Below are 19,961 nucleotides of genomic sequence, written 5' to 3'. Positions count from 1 at the left end.
ACAACATTCACTGTAAATGAGTTAGGAATGTGAAATTGTGGCAGCTATTGTAACTCACACATTCACTAATTACATCTAACGGACACATTGTCATTTTCATTGTCAGGCAGTCTTCATCATTAAAATCGTTTTTACCTCTACTTTGTAATCATACAGCTAAATGGGTACTTTGGTACTGCAAAATACATACAGTATATAACAGGATTAACTGTTAACTACAATGGCTACACTTTCAGAAGATGCTATACAATTGTGTTTCTACAGGAAGATTAGTGAAGACAGTGAAACGTTTCAATTGACTTTTGTACAGTAATGTAGGTATGTTGAAAATGACTTAATTTGGTACTTAGAGTTTCATGTTTGCTGCCTTTTCTATATTCCTTTCTTACATTTTTTCTTTGATTTTTCTCTTAGTTTTGTATGATACACCAATCATTAATTAGCTGGGGGACAGTTAAAATTCGGTCTTTGCAGTTCTATATTAAATGAATTGAAAGACACTCTGTGCAGTGGTCTGTTCTTGAAGTTTGACCTTTGTGTGTTTTGCTCGTCAAGTATACTAGACAGTGCTGCCGTTTTAGTTTTCTCTTTGGAATTCTTTGTTAAAGGTAATGTCCCATATTGAACACAAGATGGCAGTATATCCCAGTCTTTCACGGAGTTTTACAAATTGTGGGTTTAGAAAATGTTTGAGATCATCATTTCTTAATTAATTTGCTAAATTAATCCCTCTTAAGAATAATAACATGACATTGAGCCAGGAATAGTTGTACAATAAGTTATGTATTCCACATTACATGAAACACCACTTTATCAGCTTATGGTCTCAACCTTTGTGTTGCTTAAGTCTTCAATGCAAACGCAGGGCAGAAACAAATCCAAAAAAGAGAAAACTAGAGAGGATCAATGACTGGGGAAGTGCTTGTAATATAATTCTCTTTTTAAAAGTCTCTTAATTGAACTTTGGGTGTAATAATTATCTCACTGAACAGATAAAGTAACGATATGTGTAGATTGTTTTTACCAGTTATTTTCTTTGCTTTAGTATTTCTTAGCACTGATTTGGAAAGCCACTGACAAGAAGCGCTATCTATTTACACAGTGACCACCGAACAATATTTTAAATGTCATATTGTTCAGAATGGATTTTGTTGGCCAGGACACCATCTGCCATCTGAAATGGAAAAAAAAAAAGGTGTAAAATCAATTTACTGGTGTGCTCAACCTGTGCGTTGGCCAATCCCTTTACCAGAGGGCCAGGTTTAACTTGCTAAGGGCTGAAACGACACAGCTGTCTGGACACTAGAATAGCTCATTCCCCATTGGGGGTGTTTATGTGGTCTGTGGGGGGACGCTTTGCTTCTGAGATGCAGAGCTGACTGATATAAGTCAAAAGAACAGCAATAAATGAAAAGAGCAACAGAAGGAAGAGGAAAGCTGCACAACTGGACACAAGGACCATAAGGATGGTGAGTACACGCATTCAACTCACATACCCAGGAGCTTAAATACTTAGCCCTCATTTTTTCTTTGGGATGCACACGTTTAGATTTTTTAAGAAATGTATTTCCTTTGGAAATGTTTATCCAGACATGAGCTCTCAACCTTTTTCGACTGCAGAATTTTATATCGTAGGTATATTATGAGGTTACGGCTTCAGACCTAATATACGAATAATGTCAAATATTAACTTTGTTTTTCAAAACCTTGTTGTATTTCAGTCCTACAAAACAAATATTATTAATGACTCACTTGTGGATTGTTATTGTTTACAGTATGGATTCATCAATACCTGCCTTAAATCTCTGGTTGTTGAGAAATTTGGTGAAGAAACATGGGAGAAACTAAGGTGTGTACTGTAGGAATATTTTTGTAAATATTAAGGTATGTAGAGAAATAAATATTCTTGTGAACAGTGCCTAAGGGCTTTTGGTCAATTACAAGTAATAAAACATTTTAAGGACAGACAAAAACTGTAATGTTTCTATGACTCATACATTTATTAAAATAATTCTAACAAAAGTAAGGAATTTACTTTTGGTTGAATTATTTACTAGAGAATTTGAGATGTTTACTATTTAAAATGGGAATTTACTTCTTTTCTTTTTATTATAAAATAAAATGCAAAAAATATTACAATTTTAATCTCTGTTAACTTTTTTCTGTTGTAAACCATTGCTGTAATTCAGAAACCTGTGAGCGTCTCAGTTCATTAAGATGAAGTATGGCAACAAATTCTTCATTCAACAGATTCTAACTATGCTATACACTACATATACTGTACTTATTAGCTCCTACTGTTGTATTAACTGTTGTAATAATCAACAGCCCCGTAGTTCCCTTTTTGTGTCCTGTGAAATGGGAATAAAATACTTCATTTCATTTATTTCATTTTTTCAGGATCCAAGCTGAAGTTGAGGACACCTTCATGACCTACGAAGTCTATGATGATGTCATCACCCTCAGACTGGTGAAAGAAGCCTGTAAAATGCTCAGTAAGTCCAACCTTCAACTTGGTTCATTTCTAAACTTTTTTTCTTATGTTCTAAAATAACACAAACTCCACCCTCAGGTTACGTTTAGAATTGGAGTTCAGGAGTTCAGGAGTACGTTTAGATTCAGAGATAGGATCAGATCACATAGGGTTGGAATTAGGTTTAAATACAGGTTTACTGTTGGTTATGGAGTAAAGTTCCTTTTCTTTCCATTGTCAAATACTGAATGAGTCCCTTTGCAATCTTATTCTCTTAATTTTGTGTTTGAAGCATAGCTCTGTTATTTGGATGAATATCCAACCCTTAATTCTACTTTCTAAGTGTTTTTGTCTCTTATTTTGCTAGCAGTCACTCTAAGTGCAAGGAAGTGTTTAACATTAGGTTTAAAGTTAGGGTACTGGTTACAGTTGTCTGCAAGATGAGTTGGCTATCAAATGTTTCAGCTGCAGTGTCCATCATCAAGACTTTCAAGGCCATCGGGATGCTTGCCACCCAAATCAAAAAGTGTGGCTTGGTGATGAAGGTTTTGCAGGGTGCCTCCTGAGTGGCTCAGTCAGTAAAGGTGTGAAGTAAATAAAGGCCCAGGTGAATCCTGTGCTCCAGAAACGCAGGTTAGAGCCAGGCTTGATATCACAGAGGGTAGGGTGGGGTTGGTTGGCCAGGGCCCTCTTAGCAACACAGCAGCCCTTCTGGGCCTCTTGGCACCTATCCAATCAGCACCCAGTTTGCAATATGGGGCTGTGCAGCCTGTGCAGCCTGTGTTAGACATGTTGGAAGATGAGTGGCTCAGAGGTAGGTGGGTTGGAGGAGTCTATCCAAACGTTGTTACTCTTCTCTGTGCGTTATCATGAAGTTCATAGATTCAAACCAAGATGTGAAATACACATACCTGGAATTGCCTTTTCCAAATTGGATGGGAATAACAATAAAAATGTTAGTCCCAAATAGCAATTCTGACTTTTCAAAAAAATAAAATCAGAAACTTTTATCCACACCATCAATTGGGAATTGTCATTTCATCCTCCGCAACCTACCATTTTACAGTATGTATGACCTCGTGAATCTGGGGTCTGTATTTTTGTATGTACATAAAAAGAAAAGACAGAAAAAAGAAATTAGCAAGTAACTCCCTGGGGCTGCATAAGAAACACAGATCGAGTTTTTGGACAGCCATGCCAGCAGTATGATTAGTACAGAAATGTAAAGGTCTTGTTGAAAAAGAAACAAGGAGGTAAGTCGTTGGGGATGTTTTGCATCGTCTGATCTTGGTGCCCTTGTTAAAAATCATGGATAGAGGGATTCCAAAGTGTGTCAGAGTATTTTAACCAAAACCTTGTCTCCTTCTGCTAGGAAATGCAAACTTAGTGACACATGAAATTTCTAGCACAGTAAAGACCCTAAAGTACACCGCCAACTCATTAAGGAAACATAAAATCAATGTTCTTGATCAATCAACACAATCTCTAGGACTCAATCCAATTGAAACTATGTGATATGAATGAAAGACGGCCTCTTATGACTATAGGCTGAGCAGTTTGAGGGATCTGGAGCCGTTCCTGATGGAGGAATGGTTAACAATCCCTACTGAAAGGGGCTTAAACCTATTAAAAGCCTCCAGGAAGAACCTTGTCTGTTTTCAAAGAATTGAGGATCTGTGCCGTGCCGCTTGCTGTGCTGTAAATAATTTTGAACATTGTATATTTAAGAAAAATGTACGGTTATTTGGGGTCATGTTTGTTTTTCATTTATCAAACACTAATCATCTTCACATTCTTCTTGTTTTCGTTTAATCATGCAACAGTGTAATAAGTTGCACGAACTGAAATGTAGGCATGAATTTGTTTGGCTAAACCCAGATTTCAGTGAACTTCTCCGAGGGGGCGTGAATTAATTTTGCAGAGCCTGTACGCAAAGGGCGAACGTGGCACGAACCACAACAGGGAGCAAGTTAATCAGTGGTGGGGTTTCCTTTGGCTGGAGAATGGAAACAGGATGGAGTGGAAGCCCTCTCTGTGGGGTTGACCAGAGAGAAAGCACAGCACTGCAGAGCCTCTGAGGCTGCAGGTGTTAACAATGTCCCCACTGAACTGGGTTACTTTTCTTCTTCTTCACCATGGATCTGTCTCTGTGGGTTTTGTTGCATTGCCCTTCTGGGTTCTGTGAGATTTTGTATTTCATATCTTCTCTACCATTTATGCCAATTTTTGGGGATATTCCTTTGCTAATTGCAGTAACCTATGACCAGTAGAGCACATACTGAAACTCGGATATGAATCTTTTTTGTGTGAAATTAGCATATTATCTTACCAAGCTGTGCTGAGCTTCCAATTTTTCAGCTTCTTTATCTTTAGTTAGTGACAATTTCCAACGAATATCAGGAAATTGTTTATAATGTGACAGGATGTCACTGACAGCATTAAAGCACCACTGTCCCAGTAAAACATCTGTATTAAACAATCTGACTTGGACAGCTGATATCCCCAGCTAGTCTTTTAAGGACATTTGTGCTTTCTCAAACCTTCAAAATCCAAGTATTGTCCACAACTAAAAAATGGTATAACAAGAACTTTCATCTTTCGGCAAACTAACTAAAAAGAACAAGTTGACACAGCTTAACTATGATAAAAAAATTACAATACATCACTCATACCAGCTGTTTTCATAATGCTCGACACAATTCTTATATGGAAGCACATTGCACAAGAGTAACTAACGTTTTCCTGAATATAGGTACTCTATATATGTTGATGTGACCACGTCTTATCCCAAGCAGTTCTCTAAAAGACTTTTAACTCCACCTCGCACCAGATGTGTCTTCTGAAGTTGTGCTGAAACTCTTCGGAGAATATTTCTTCAGCTTCTGCAAGATGTCTGGCTATGACCGAATGCTGCGCACACTAGGGGGGAACCTGATGGAATTCATTGAGAACCTTGATGCTCTCCACAGCTACCTGGCACTTTCCTATCAGGTACTCTTGCTTCAAACATGGATGAAAAACTGTGAAAACGTTTCCGCAACTTAACAATTGTTTTCAGTGTCTAGTATGGGAAAACTTATACTTATTTAAGGGGGAAGTAAAGAAAGTTGTTGTTCACTTCCTAAGTCAGAAGGAATTAACACACTCTGCCCTCAGTCTGACCATATGTTTGATTTCTGGTTTTTTAATTCATTTCTTTGACCTTTTTATAAACACTGGAGGATAAATGCTGTCAGCAGCCCTAAGTTATTTTTATAAAACAGTACTGCTGTACAAAGATGTTGGTGATTTTTGGCATAAAAGCATCTTACCAGAGGTATAGTGATAAAAAAAAATCTGGTGTCCAAGATATTTGACACAGTTTGACCAGCCCAAAGTATAAGAATTAGGGAAAATTTAAGAATTATCATTACATGTTAAAGAACAGTGGAAGCACAGTAACATCTATTTTGTGATTTACCAGTAATATGTTAAGGGGTTGATAGAAATATAAAAAGGAAGCTATGTTCTCTGCATACAGCAGATTTTTTTTAGAGATACTATACTGTTACTTTTGGAACTTTAGAAAACGATTTCCTCTTTGGAGTTAGAGATGGTCTTGACCTGGCTGAAAGATGAAAGTTGAAATCTGAAATTTGAATTTTTCCTTTCGAGACTGGCTGATATATTTACTGTACCTATTTTGTCTGTGATCAGCAAGCAACCTTTTTGTCTGGTCCAGGAAATGAATGCCCCCTCCTTCCGGGTGGAGAGGAGAGAAGATGGAAAAATGCTGCTTCACTACTATTCTGACAGGAGAGGCCTGTGTCATATAGTACCAGGTAAGAAGCAGAACGCAGTGGTGGGAGATGGAGGATGAAAGGCATACAGTACAATTCTTAAAGTAAGTGGAAGTTGAAAGGAGTTTTCTTTTTTTTCTGATAACATCTCAACAAGTGCATCATAGTTCTTTTGTGTAACCTATCTGTATTTCTGTGTTCCAAGGCTTTGTCGATGGCACAATTTTTTACAAAGCAATATTATTTTTCAAGATCACAGAAACACATGTAAAACATGGTCATATAGTTTTAAAAATGAGTGTAAAAATCAGGTGTCATGGATTTTAATTCTTGGACAAACACCTTTTACTGAACGAAGGGGTTGCTTGTCGTCTGTTTTTCTTGTTCCATGTCATTTTGTCTGCTCTGTGATTCTAATTTCTGTAAATCAGAAAAGCTTAAAGAAGCTTTTATACTGAATTGCAGCAAAAAGGTTCTCTTCAAAATTGAATAAGGTCTAGGCAGGTGTACCACAGTGGTATATTTTAGTGGAGTTTTTATGCCTGTAATTTTCTCCCCATGCTCAGTAAGTGGTAATAATGCCTCTAGATGAGCACATGAAAATATACAGAGGAAGTGAAAGTAAAATGTGACACCTAAGACCTTGTAACAACGCATGTGATAAAGAAGTAAGAAACCCGAAATCGGTAGTGGAAAAAATTCAAATAACCTCCACTCTCTGGTTTAATACCACTCTCTGTTCACTCCATTTCCTACAGGAATAATTGAAGCGGTAGCAAAAGACTTTTTTAACAGCCAAGTCAGCATGACCATCCTCAACCAATCCGAAGAGGAAGAGCGCACTGGGAAAAAGGAGCACGTGGTCTTCTTGGTTATTCAGAAGACACACCTGGTGAAGAGAAAAGCCAGACCAGCAGGCGGCACAAGCACCGACAAAACACACGATAAAGAGGTTCTTCTTATATGTACAAAATTAAAGCAGCATGTGCTTTACTAGCCACAGATCTACACATATTCTTGTTGGCTTGGTAACAAACACCCCCCAAATGAATGGCCCCAAGTCAGTTTTTTAATTGACAAAAAGTATCATTTGCTAAAACCAAATTGTTTCACATACAGTATGTTATTTTGCTGCTCCATCAAAATCAATACACCCATGATCACCACATACTAGTAAGCCTAACTGCACAGGCCATTTGTTTGCATAACTGAACCAAGGACAAAATGTAAATGCAGAAAAGAAGTGATGATTAAAGCTACAACAGACAATTGAAAAACACCATTTATACTGCAGTTTTGCCGCTTGCAGTTCAGGGTTTTGCCAGAAAATAATTTAAGAATGACCATCTCTCCAGTGTAGAATAATAAGGGCAAGAAATGTGGACAGTGTGTAGTGTTTTAAGAACAAGGGGTAATGTTGGTAAACACAGAAGACTGCATTCAGTCTAGGGCTGTCAAGACATTGTGTAAAGTGAATTAACTCCAACATACTTCTATTGCTTATTATGCATTTACTCTAAGGAGCCTTCAGCAATCATTAAAAAGACAACAGCAGGGTCCTCTAACCTCAATGTGTCATATAGATTATTATGCTTTGTTTCTGCAACAAGGGCATGATTTACACAGGGCTTCCTGAATTACACTGAACCCACTGACAATGTCAGACAGGAATGAAAATTAAACATAAGCTGCTAGTGCTAACCTGACTATGTCACCTGCAATTTCCCAGACACCGGATCCCAAGTCACTTTGAAGTATGTTCCTCAAATCTATCCTGATAATACAGTTTTGCAGCTCAGAACCAAGAATTGTGGTTCTTTGCTTTAAAAAATGTCACGTCGTTGCCATAACTTACCCGAACAAAAGAAAATATTTTAAGGAATGCATGATGGCATTCTCTTCCTTTTCCATGGCTCATACACTCTAAAGACTAATGCCTTGGATAAGCCAGTTATCACAGTGGACTTTAAGGTGCATCCACACCAAAATTAATTTTAATCAAATCCCACGTTTCACCAGATATGTCCTTTGAGAATACATTTTCATCTAGACTGACAACCTAGCCAAAAGGCTTGCAGTGCAACAGCTTAGAAGACATGCAAAGGAAGTGAAAATTGTAATTGAAATGAACACGAGAAAGGGCTAAGAAGTGCAAGTATCCAGCAGAACTGTAACCATATGACAGAGGGATGAAGGCCATGCAACTGAAGCAGACAAGTGCCAATCCAGCCAGACAGGACAAGGGAACAAGCCACATCAGTGTAGGCACATAGCCCAGTCCATTATTACTATTTAAGAACACAACAAAGCTGCAAAGGAAAGAAAGAAGGCTGTTCGGTTTAGCTGGCTCATTTGGAAGCTTGGTAGCTCAGTGAGACGAATTTGTCCAGCCATTCCAAAAAGTATAGTATAAAGCTATAATGTACTTTTGTGGTATAATACATGATTATTCTATACACAATATTATAAGTAAGGTTTGACTAGTGCTTTAAAAAATCTTTAAAGCACTAGAGCACTAGATTTAAAATTAATATTTTTTCATTAAATCTCACACATTTTGTTATATACAGTACCTAGGCAGTTTGTTTCTACTGCTTACCCATTTCGTCTTCATGAGGACATAGAAGAATCTACGTAAACACCTAAAATCCCTTTCGCGCAGAGCTTAGAAACATCCATGTGATGTGCACAGTGAATGCCTATTACCTGCAATTAGAGAATTAATGATTTATGCGGAACTTTCAGAAAGTGAAAAGCTATCAGAAAATTTTAATCTAACAGGCTTAGATCCTATGATGCTTGTTGAAAGAACTCTAACAGATTAGTTAAGCAAGACCTAACTCATCTAAGTATATGGTGACTGTCCCCTACAATGCTATTGCCATACATATTGTGCTCAAGTTCTACTCCAATTATCTTTCCCATTGCCTTCTATGTAATAGAAGTAAGACCTATTGAATGACTTGACTAGGCTTTGTTGATGGATATTTCCAGATATTACCCTAACGAATCCACAGAGGTAGAGCACACTGGGGAAGAAGGAGCATGAGGTCTTCTTGGTTATTCAGAAGACATACTCTAGCTGGCGGAAAGAAAACCCAGACCAGCAGGGGGGTTATGCAAACAATAGTTATGCAAACAGTCTATTAATAGATCTTGTTATATTAAGTGTAACAGGTAAAAATACCATCAGGCCATAGAGTTTTTTTATCGGAAGTGTTTCCATTACCCATAACAACTCAGCCTTGTCTATGCTAATATTATAGAACTTCTATTTGTTCAATTTGAGGTATGTTGTCAGTTTTTAGAAGGTCAACATCTGCAAAAAATATTAATTTAACACATTAGCCTTTTCCCTTCATTGTTTAAGTATTTCCCGCAATAATTAGCTTGGTTACAAAGCACCTTAAATGACAAAAGCTGCTACAGAGCTCTGTATAACATTGAGGTATTAATTATTTTTATGGTGTTTTGATCTTCTACAAGTGCAGAATACTGTATCAAAACACTACAGTCCATAATAACAATTTTGTAGTTTCATCTTCTAAATCTAAGAAGTAAAATCCTTTTCTAATTGAGTGTTAGGACCTCCACTGCCTGCCTGCACATCTGATAGCTGTGATTGGCACGGGTTCTGATTTAAAGCAACATCTTTTGTATTGCATCCTGCTGCAGTGGATCCACCCACTGGAACTATGACTTTGAAGTGACTCTCTGTTGTCTCTCACATCCTGTGTGTGTACCTTTAGACATTCTGTCTCTCTTTGAGTTCAAACTTGAGTTCAAAACGTATTGATAACTTAATACTTTGACTAAAATGACAACAGGCTGGTAGTTTTTCTTCCAGTGACTTGTTTGTTCTGGGCCAAAATTAGGAGATGGAAGAAGCTTTAAGAAAAATGAAAGCAAAGTATTCTGCACTGCCTCATTGCTCTGGAAGAAGAACACACTGGGAAATCCTGAGAAGTATTGTCATGTTTGGACAAGGTTGGTGTTTTCTAACATTTAATTTAACATAGACAAGAGAAAGGCTGGAGAATTTCTCAAATATTTTCAGCATGATTTTCAAAGAGACAAAATAAAAGGTGTCCTGACTTCTACATTTGGTTTAGGTCACCAAATATGTGATTTGTAGAAAGCTTATATTAAAATGTTGTCATGTCGAAAATAATCTCACTCACAATATTCAGGAGTTTCTTATAACATCCCATTATATGAAGTCAAATGAAGGGAGCATAGTATTTAATTCTCAGAAATTAGGACTCGACCTGATTGTGTAAAGAAAAAATGTTTTCTCATTCCAAGTTGTTTACTTTTCAGATTATCAAGAAAAGACGTTTTTATTGTAACTGTACTCATAAGAAACCTCTTTTACCTATGAATATAAAGTATGCAATTTATTTTTATTTTGTGGCTATTTTTTTGCTCAAAAGATAATTCTCTCTCAATGTCTGCTTGATAGTTGTGGACTTCTCAGTCCTCTTTCTGGGTCTCACTTTCCTTCAGGCAACTTGGTGAGTTCATTCACACCATTCTACCCCAGCAAGCTGTGGATCGAGGAGAAAGCTTTCTGCAACGCATTCCCCTTCCACATCGTCTTTGACGGGGCAGTAAGTTCAGTTGTAATCCCACGGATGCCAGCTTCATACCATTGGCATACAACACCTAATCAGCAGGGTGAAACAAACCTGCCCTAGGAGGGTCAAGTCCACAGCTCACGATCCCTATTTGTGTGAACAATTCGACGCTTTCCGCTTTACAACGATACAAAGGCAACACTGATCATCTGTTCAAGTCAATTTAATCTTGACAATGCCAGTTAAGAGTTTGTGACATAATGATATCCAAAGAGCTTGCCTGCGAGCCCACTCCACGTTTTCTGATTAGCAAATATGTTTAGTCCCTAAGTGGAGTTTCACACAGCATCTCTCTAATTCAATGTATTTTATAAAATAATTAAAAGTGTGGTTTGATAGAATTATAATACAGGCTTTTTAAATTATGTCTGGTTACTACCTTTAATTTACATACCAATTTATAAACCTATTAAAAGACTAATCTCTGTCTGGTGACTTATTGCAGTGATTTATGGAGAATGCTGTGTTTTTCTACTATGGCTATATATTTCATGTAATTGCCAGAACCAGTATCATGATATACTCCATTGCAAAACAATATATTGTCTGGCATCTGGTGATGGGATCATAAAAATCCAAATGATGGGGCTTAATACTGTTGCATGAAAACTGAATCATTTTTTTGCACGCATGCCATATCTACAGTATGTTGTATCGGTTCCATCCTTGCTTATCTTGATAATGCTTTCATTTTCTTTCCTATTAACTTCTTCTTAAGAAAGATGGTGCCTGTTCATTCTCTTTTTTTGTCTAACAGGGGCCTGCAGTGAATTACTTGGGCAATGGTTGATCAGTTGATATAATAGTTTTTTTTTTAGCAAAAATAAAATTCATGAACTATGTAAATAAATGAAAACATAATAATACTGCTTCAACTGAGTTTTTTGATTCTCTGAAATTAACTGATGTTTCACAGCTGAGGGTGAAGCAGTCAGGAGTCAACATCCAGAAGTTTGTGCCTGGGCTGCAGACCATGGACATCCAACTCAACGAATACTTCAGCATCATTCACCCCCAGGTCACTTTCACTATCGACAGCATCAAGAAATTCATCAACAGCCAGTTTGTCCTGAAGACCCGCAGGGAAATGATGCCAGAATCTTCAAAGAATCAGCCTATGCTCAAGCTCAGAGGTACTGCCCCAACAAGATCTCCCCAGTTTCGCCAAAGGTATCACTTGTGCTTTGTTACTGCCGGGCACAAAGTCATAATGACTGGTAATGACCACTTTGATGCACTATCTGCACTGCACAGTAGAGTAATTCTCTTTATTGCTTCTGTTCGTTTTCTAAATGTTGATAGGTAGCTCTGTCAGATCTCCAAAAAGCCAAAGCATGGATGGGAGTCATTTAATAAAGTTTATTGGTTCCTGGCAAGAGTTGTACTGCCAGTCCAGTGATGACAGAAGCCTGTGTACTGTACAGTATGTCCTTGACCTCACAGGGCAGATGCTGTGGATGGACGCCTTGGGCTGCATGGTGTACCTGTGCTCTCCCAAGCTGCGCAGCCTTCAGGAGCTGGAGGAGAGGGGCATGCACATCGCGGACATCGCCCAGCACGACACCACGCGCGACCTCATCCTGCTCAACCAGCAGCGCCTGGCCGAGATCGAGCTCTCCAACCAGCTGGAGCGCAAAAAGGAGGAGCTGCGCATCCTCTCCAGGACCCTGGAGGTGGAGAAGAAGAAGACGGAGACGCTGCTGTATGCCATGCTTCCCAGGCACGTCGCCAACCAGCTCAAGGAAGGAAAAAAGGTGGAAGCAGGTACCGACTTCACACAGTCTGTGTTTCAGCATTTCAGAACCGGATTTCGGCAGGATGGCTCAGCCCATGTAAAGAATTTACTGTACTTTATACGTATTTGAAAAAACCATTGATCAGCTGTTATGCTGAACAAAATATCGTGCAATCAACTAGGCAAAAACTTCCGCAAACCCCCAGAGCCACCAAGATTTTCAGGTGCACAATGGAGGTGGTTTCAGAGTTTACCTAGAATATAATTCTGTGTGCCGGCAAAGGAAACCTTTCTTCTGCATCTGAAACAATGAAATATAAAAAGTGTTTATAGAATGCCATTCATGGTATTCCAATTATGCTTTAGGTACAAATCTGCAATGAAAATGAAAATATTGGAGGTTTTGTATTTATTTGTATTTATCTTCAGCCAGGTCTATTGTTCTATCTTCTTTGATTTTGGAAACTGTAAGTGCCTCCCTTTTGATTCTGTGTGAAGCCCTCAGTAGGATTAATATGGCTGACATGGAACATTGTGTTGAACAGGACAAGTACTGTAAGTGCAGTCAAATAACAAACAAGTAATCGGGATAAAAAGAAGACTTAACAAAAAGGAGAAACAGTATTTTCAAGTCCCTGTCCAATTTTTTTTCTTGTTTAATGGTGCGAATATTTTTATTTATCTAGTTTTGTGTTGAAAGGTCAGAAAAAGAAGCTATGAAATTGTTGTTGTTGTTGTTGTTGTTGTTGTTGTTTTTTGTTAATTGGAGATGTGACATTCAATATCTCACAGCGTTTAGTTTTTGTTCTTTCTACATGTCCTGAGTCCTTTTTGTGACTTTAAACAAAAAAACATACAGTATGTCTTTTGCATGAAGAAACTATATATATATATTGTTAGTAATATATTACATTATAAATACAATACAAAATTACAAAGATAATATTACATTGTCTGAATGTGCCAGGTTAGAGAGCAGTTCCTTTAAAGAAGCCTGCTTGCAATGTGTGGCATTTTTTTAACGTGTGGTTTTGTCTTCTACCAGGAGAGTTCAAGGAGTGCACCATACTCTTCAGTGATGTAGTAACATTTACCAACATATGTGCAGCATGTGAGCCGATCCAGATTGTCAACATGCTGAATTCCATGTACTCCAAATTCGACCGACTGACCAGCATCCATGACGTGTACAAGGTATGGCTACTGTGCAATGTAGGCTGCTCTTCTAACATTTCTGATGTCTCCTTACATATTCCAAACACTTTGTCTGATGCACATCCAGGTCTGTTTAAACGGTTAATGCCTGGTTAATAATAATAATAATTATTATTATTATTATTATTATTATTATTATTATTATTATTATTAACCAGGCATTAACCGTTTAAACGGTTTAAACGGTTAATGTTTAAACGGTTAATGCCTGGTTAGCTATTTCATCTACTTTGTAAGCCTGATAATGAAGCAAGACATTCTGTTTGCTAAGTATCAGATGTCTGTACAGTACAGTATATGCGAAAAGAAAACTCATTTTGTCACTCTTATATTACAGATATTTCTGCTCACATGCACTTTTGTTTGTCCATTGATCTCTATTCAGCCTCTGACTTGGTTAGCCAGAGCACAAATAATATGGGAATATCTAGAGCAGACCGAAGACTGAAGAAATCTGTCTGAAAGTATATCTTCTCCAGGTTGAAACTATTGGGGACGCCTACATGGTGGTTGGTGGTGTCCCCATCCCAGCCGACAGTCATGCAGAGCGAGTGGCAAACTTTGCCCTGGGAATGAGAATTGCTGCAAGGGAGGTGACAAATCCAATCACAGGTGATCCCATCCAGGTAACAGTCTGAGTCTGTGATGCTTTCTCTCAATTCACAGTCTTTTAAGACTTCTTAGGCCTGCACGGCATTGTGAACAACAACATAATAATGATTAGCTCCTTACACTTATTAGCGCTTTTCTGGACACTCCACTCAAAGCACTTTATAGGTAATGGGGATCCCCTCCACCACCGCCAATGTGCAGCCCCACCTGGATGATGCGACAGCAGTCATAGTGCACCAGTACTCTCCCCACACATCAGCTCTCAGTGGGGAGAACAGAGCGATGAAGCCAGTTAGATGGGGATTATTAGGAAACCATTATTGGTAAAGGCCAATGGGACATGAAAAAGGCCTCACGCACTCACACCATGGCAATTTAGCCAATTAACCTACCAGTATGTCTTTTGAGTGTGGAAGGAAACCCACACAAACACAGGGAGAACTAACAAACTCCACACAGACAGCACCCCAGGTCTGGAATTGAACCCAGAGTCCCAGCTCCACAAGGCAGGAATGCTGACCACTACACCCACCCGCTGCCCTTACAATAAATATCTGAAATCTATTTAGGTATAGAATGAAACAAGGACTTTCCAGGAAACGTACAGTTTTTTTGAAAAAGGAAAACACCAAGACTTAAATTAAACTATAGTTCTAGTTTTGATATATGCAAGGTACAAAATGAGAGAATGGAAGAATTCTGTCATATGTCATGGATTCCTCTTTTTAGTTTATCCTTTATTCCTTAGGCCCATGTGCAGGTGGTTTTTATGTGTTCACAATGTTAAGCAGGAAGTTATTGTGAATCTCCCAGATCAGAGTAGGTATTCACACTGGACCAGTGCTGGCAGGGGTAGCCATAATACTGCTATCTTGTGTAACAGTAGATCATTTTGGACTGAAATCCTGAAATTATTGGATACTTCCCAGGATTAATAACAAAGTGGAAAACAGCTATAATGTGTTTAACTGGGACATAACTTCATATTTTCTCATTGTGTAAGACTGGTAGACACAACTATGGTGTGTTTTTATAACCTTATACATTTTAATTAAATTTAATAATTAAATTAATTTTAAGACCATTATCTTAAGATTTGAAGGTAGCTTCACACTCCTTTTATGTAAAAGTCAAAAACTAAAATCACCTGAAGCAAGTGCCTCCTGTTTTCTGCCCTAAATAAATGTGCACACTTACTTTTACTTTTCATCTCTTTGGCCTAGAATAAATCAGAATTTTGATCCACATACAAATCACCATTTGTAGAACCTCTAATTCCTTAGGCCCATGTGCAGGTGTTTTTTATGTGTTCACAATGTTAAGCAGGAAGTTATTGTGAATCTCCCAGATCAGGGTAGGTATTCACACTGGACCAGTGCTGGCAGGGGTAGTAGGAGAGAAGATGCCCAGGTACTGCCTGTTTGGAGACACGGTCAACACTGCTTCCAGGATGGAGAGTCATGGAGTGCCCAACCACATCCATCTCAGCCCCACTTCGTACAGGTGCACAACGCTTAAAATCTTACCTTGGTACTGTCAGATTAACGTTCATATACAGTATAAAAGCAACAGGATCATTCAAGGAAACTTGCTCATCAATTCAGTTATTTATTAGTGTTCACATACCTCTAGTGGCCACCCCACTCCCCCAACCCCATGTAACACACATGCAATAAGGTCAAAACTATCATTTTGCACTTAGTGTTAATTAGTGTTAATACCACCAGCTCCTTAATTTATTTGAAAATTAGCAGGATCAATCCCTGCCTTAATATAACAATTAACACAGAACTTAACTTGAAACCACCAACTCCTTAATTTAACTGATTAATGGCAGGATCAGTCAGTGTCTTAATATAACCATTAACACACAGTGTTACAGTCTGGATCTGAACCTGCAGACTACAGGATGCTGTACTCTGCATTTTTGTCTTTCAACTGATGGAGACCCATTATAATTAACCACCAAATCACTTGAATTACTGGGCTATCCTGCATCTTAGTCTGGACCAAGTATAGTATCATTTCAAGAACTGTCATAGTCAACTGCCTTTTTGTAGAGATACATTACATTTAGATATCTGCATTTGATCATTTTACTATTTTCATTAGAGTACCTTGATGGACAATTCAAGGTTTTGGACCAAAATGCAGTCACACCATTTTAATGTCGATGAGTTACCCTGAGGTGTTTTAACAAACCTCTGTAATCTCACCGACAACTGGGACTTGAAATCGGTGGTTTATCGCTCTTTAATTTAATCTCAGTTTCAGTGTCTGCACCAAAAAGAAAAAGGGAGGAAATCAAACTGACGAACAGTAGCATTATAATTATGACCTATTTCGTCCACAGTGTAAATAAAATATTGCATTTTATATTACCCAATCTTTCTACAGAGCCCTGGAAAACAAAGGCTTTGAGATCAGTGAACGGGGTGAAATTGAGGTGAAAGGCAAGGGAAGGATGTCTACCTTCTTTCTTCTCAAGAACTTACAAGCCTCTGAGGACGAGATAATGGGCAGAGAGTTGAAAGAGCCACTGCTGTCTGTGGAAGATAAAGAAGAGACAGCAGACGGCGGAGATGGTAGGCACAAGTGGGAAAACTCAGTGGTTAAATCTTGACTAGTAAAATAAAAAAAGTGAATTTGACAGAACTAAAATTAATTCAGGTATATTAAAATGAATTATGCAATTTATGCTACTTAACTACTTATGTCTGGGAATACATTTGGATAATTTTTTTCTGAAATATGTAAGCTACCAATGTCCTTAAACACATTTGTCACTCAGGTATGATCGTTCAAGAAGATAACGTTGAGCTAAACAAATGACAGAGCTAACACAACTCTTTTAAGTATAGAGCTTAGTTTTTTTGTAACCATATTCAAATATTCAGATATAACTGAAGAGTAACTGCCAAGTCTTTAGTTAGTCAAAAGGACGAGAGATAACTATTGCCTCAATGTAAAATATGGGGGCAAATCAGAGGAAAAAGAAGCAAAGTTAAGTAAAAGTTACGAATTATTTATACCTACAAAGAAAACAAAAAGCTCTTATCGTATAGTAAAAAAATAGTGTCGGCTCTGATGAGCCCCAGCACAATGAATTGGGAAATATGAATGTTTTTTCAACGTTTTATTTTCTCCCCAAGATGACACCATGGAGGCTGAAAGCAGGAGACTAGGGGCTGCTGTGCAGGAAAAGAGCCAGGGGACAACACTGCCACCTGGTGGTGACCTTTCTAATGAAGCCATAAACTCCAAATTCTGTCACCTGCTTTAGTCCACTAATGACAAGTGCACAAGGGGTTAAAACTGGCTTTTACAGACATAGTACCAGTTACTGTACAAACTATGACATTTATTCATTAGTGTTATTACTACAATTTCATTGCTTTACTTTTGTGCAGGGACTGCTATCTTGTGTAACAGTAGATCATTTTGGACTGAAATCATTGGATACTTCCCAGGATTAATAACAAAGTGGAAAATGGTTATAATGTGTTTAACTGGGACATAACTTCATATTTTCTCATTGTGTAAGGCTGGTAGACACAACTATGGTGTGTTTTTATAGCCTAATACATTTTAATTAAATTTAATATTTAAATTAATTTTAAGACCATTATCTTAAGATTTGAAGGTAGCTTCACACTCCTTTTAAGTAAAAGTCAAAAACTAAAATCACCTGAAGCAAATGTCTCCTATTTTCTGCCCTAAATAAATGTGCACACTTACTTGTGCTTCTTCTTTCATTGTTGAGTTATGCTTTCATTCTCTTTGGCCTAGAATAAATCAGAATTTTGATCCACATACAAATCACCATTTGTACAACCACTTGAATACATTTTTTTTTTCATTAGACTGCTTCAGTCAATAAAAACCCAATCTGAAGTACCGAGTGTTCATTGAAGTTTGCATTAAATAAATCATTTATAATAAATTACATTTAAGAACTTATTTTTTCAGGACATTTAAATATTTTAACCTGAATATGGCTCTTATAGCATTATTGCTGCTCTTTCCTGAGCCCTTCCCTGTACTGTGTAGTCTCATTTCAAAATGTGTTTGTCTCTTTGATGTAAGGAATATCCAACATGGAAGCATAATGGATTCATCTACTGTTCTAAAAGAAGGACATTCTGAACAGTTAGTGACTGCTCCAGCTAGTCTAGCAAGTGCTAAATAAATGTGAAATTTGCAAATGAAGTCCTCCAACCTGCAGTTCCGACCCCTTCAGGGTACAAAATAAACTAGATTGGCCCCTATTCATCTCGCAGCCTCATCACCAGATTTACTGCTGCAGCAAACCATCTGCCACAGACGAAACCCATGCTGACACAGAGCGTAGTCTTTAAAGAGACGTTTCATTTGCACCTGCTGGCTACACATTTGTGTTGTATGAGGACAGCTGGCTTACAGGCCTTTTCCTGCTTGAGCTATAGAGTATGTCATTCTGCATGTCCATCTCGGACATTATCACAGCACCCAGGTGATTCACCGATGCAGTGAATCAGCATTTAAATGGTAATCGAGTTAACTAGAAGCAGTGAAAAGAGGGCTACAGAGATGAAGTATGAGATCAACAGGACTTCAGCAAATTTAAAAAGAAATCCGTTAATGAGGCTATTGTCTTTTGTACCGATTCCCGACTTAAAAATAAAAAGCAAAGCCTGTGGATGATAAGTCAATTTCAAAGCACTCAGAGGCAGACTACAGAGTTTAAAAAAAAAAGAATTAGAATACTGCCGAATGAAAAATCAACATGGATCAAGCTACACAGTCATATTGTCCAAGCTTCTTGCCTGGCCTCTTTAAAGAAATGGCTGAATGAGATTCTCTGATCAATTAGCTACTAATTATTAAAAAGGTTAGACAGGCCAAAAGGCATCACTTTTTTAACCATTTTTTAATGTTTCAGCTGTTTAAAGTAGCTGGTAGATTAGACTAATATTTTTAATATCGGGGCCATATTGTCATACAAACCTGGATAGCTAAATTACACTAATACAGCTTTGGAGATAATAATAATTCCTTACATATATATATCTGGACACTCCACTTAAAGTGCTTTACAGGTAATGGGGACTCCCCTCCACCACCACCTGAATGATAAGACAGTATGCTCACCACACACCAGCTCTCAGTGGGGAGGAGAGCAGAGTGATGAAGCCAGTTCATAGATGGGGATTATTAGGAGGCCATGATGGGTAAAGGCCAATGGGAAATCTGGCCAGGACAACAGCCCTACTTTTGAGAAACACCCTGGGACCTCAGTTTACATATCATCAGAAGGACAGCTTCTTTTCACAGTATAGTGTCCCCATCACTATACTGGGGCATAAGGACCCCCACAGACAGGGGGTGAGCACCCCCTACTGGCCCCACTAACACCTCTTCCAGCAGCAACCTTAGCTTTCCCAGGAGTCTCCCATCCAGGTACTGACCAGGCTCACACCTGCTGAGCTTCATTTGGCTGCCAGTTGTGAGATGCAGGGTGATACAGCTCC

General features: G+C 38.2%; 1 protein-coding gene across 1 annotated transcript; it reads left to right on the top strand.

Annotated features, from left to right (window-relative positions):
• The first annotated feature begins 1,300 nt into the window (after positions 1-1,300).
• gucy1b2 (guanylate cyclase 1, soluble, beta 2) lies at positions 1,301-17,734 on the top strand. The gene is made up of 15 exons (XM_015364143.2): positions 1,301-1,469; positions 1,776-1,849; positions 2,401-2,495; positions 5,304-5,464; positions 6,195-6,294; positions 7,011-7,204; positions 10,128-10,239; positions 10,759-10,862; positions 11,806-12,022; positions 12,333-12,653; positions 13,670-13,818; positions 14,319-14,465; positions 15,800-15,954; positions 16,849-17,036; positions 17,604-17,734. Exons 1-15 carry the CDS (start codon positions 1,467-1,469, stop codon positions 17,732-17,734), a joined length of 2,151 nt encoding a protein of 716 aa, XP_015219629.2. The 5' UTR covers positions 1,301-1,466.
• The last annotated feature ends 2,227 nt before the right edge of the window (positions 17,735-19,961 follow it).

The sequence above is a fragment of the Lepisosteus oculatus genome, chromosome 15 (genome assembly GCF_040954835.1).
Source record: "Lepisosteus oculatus isolate fLepOcu1 chromosome 15, fLepOcu1.hap2, whole genome shotgun sequence".
Classification (NCBI taxonomy): domain Eukaryota; kingdom Metazoa; phylum Chordata; class Actinopteri; order Semionotiformes; family Lepisosteidae; genus Lepisosteus; species Lepisosteus oculatus.
This window is presented reverse-complemented; position numbering and strand designations above follow the sequence as displayed.

Excerpts from the sequence above, each read along its gene's own strand:
- gucy1b2 (XM_015364143.2), top strand. Across the intron at positions 6,295-7,010 it reads CCTGTGTCATATAGTACCAG|GAATAATTGAAGCGGTAGCA; the intron begins GTAAGAAGCAGA and ends CATTTCCTACAG. Across the intron at positions 7,205-10,127 it reads ACAAAACACACGATAAAGAG|GAGATGGAAGAAGCTTTAAG; the intron begins GTTCTTCTTATA and ends GGCCAAAATTAG.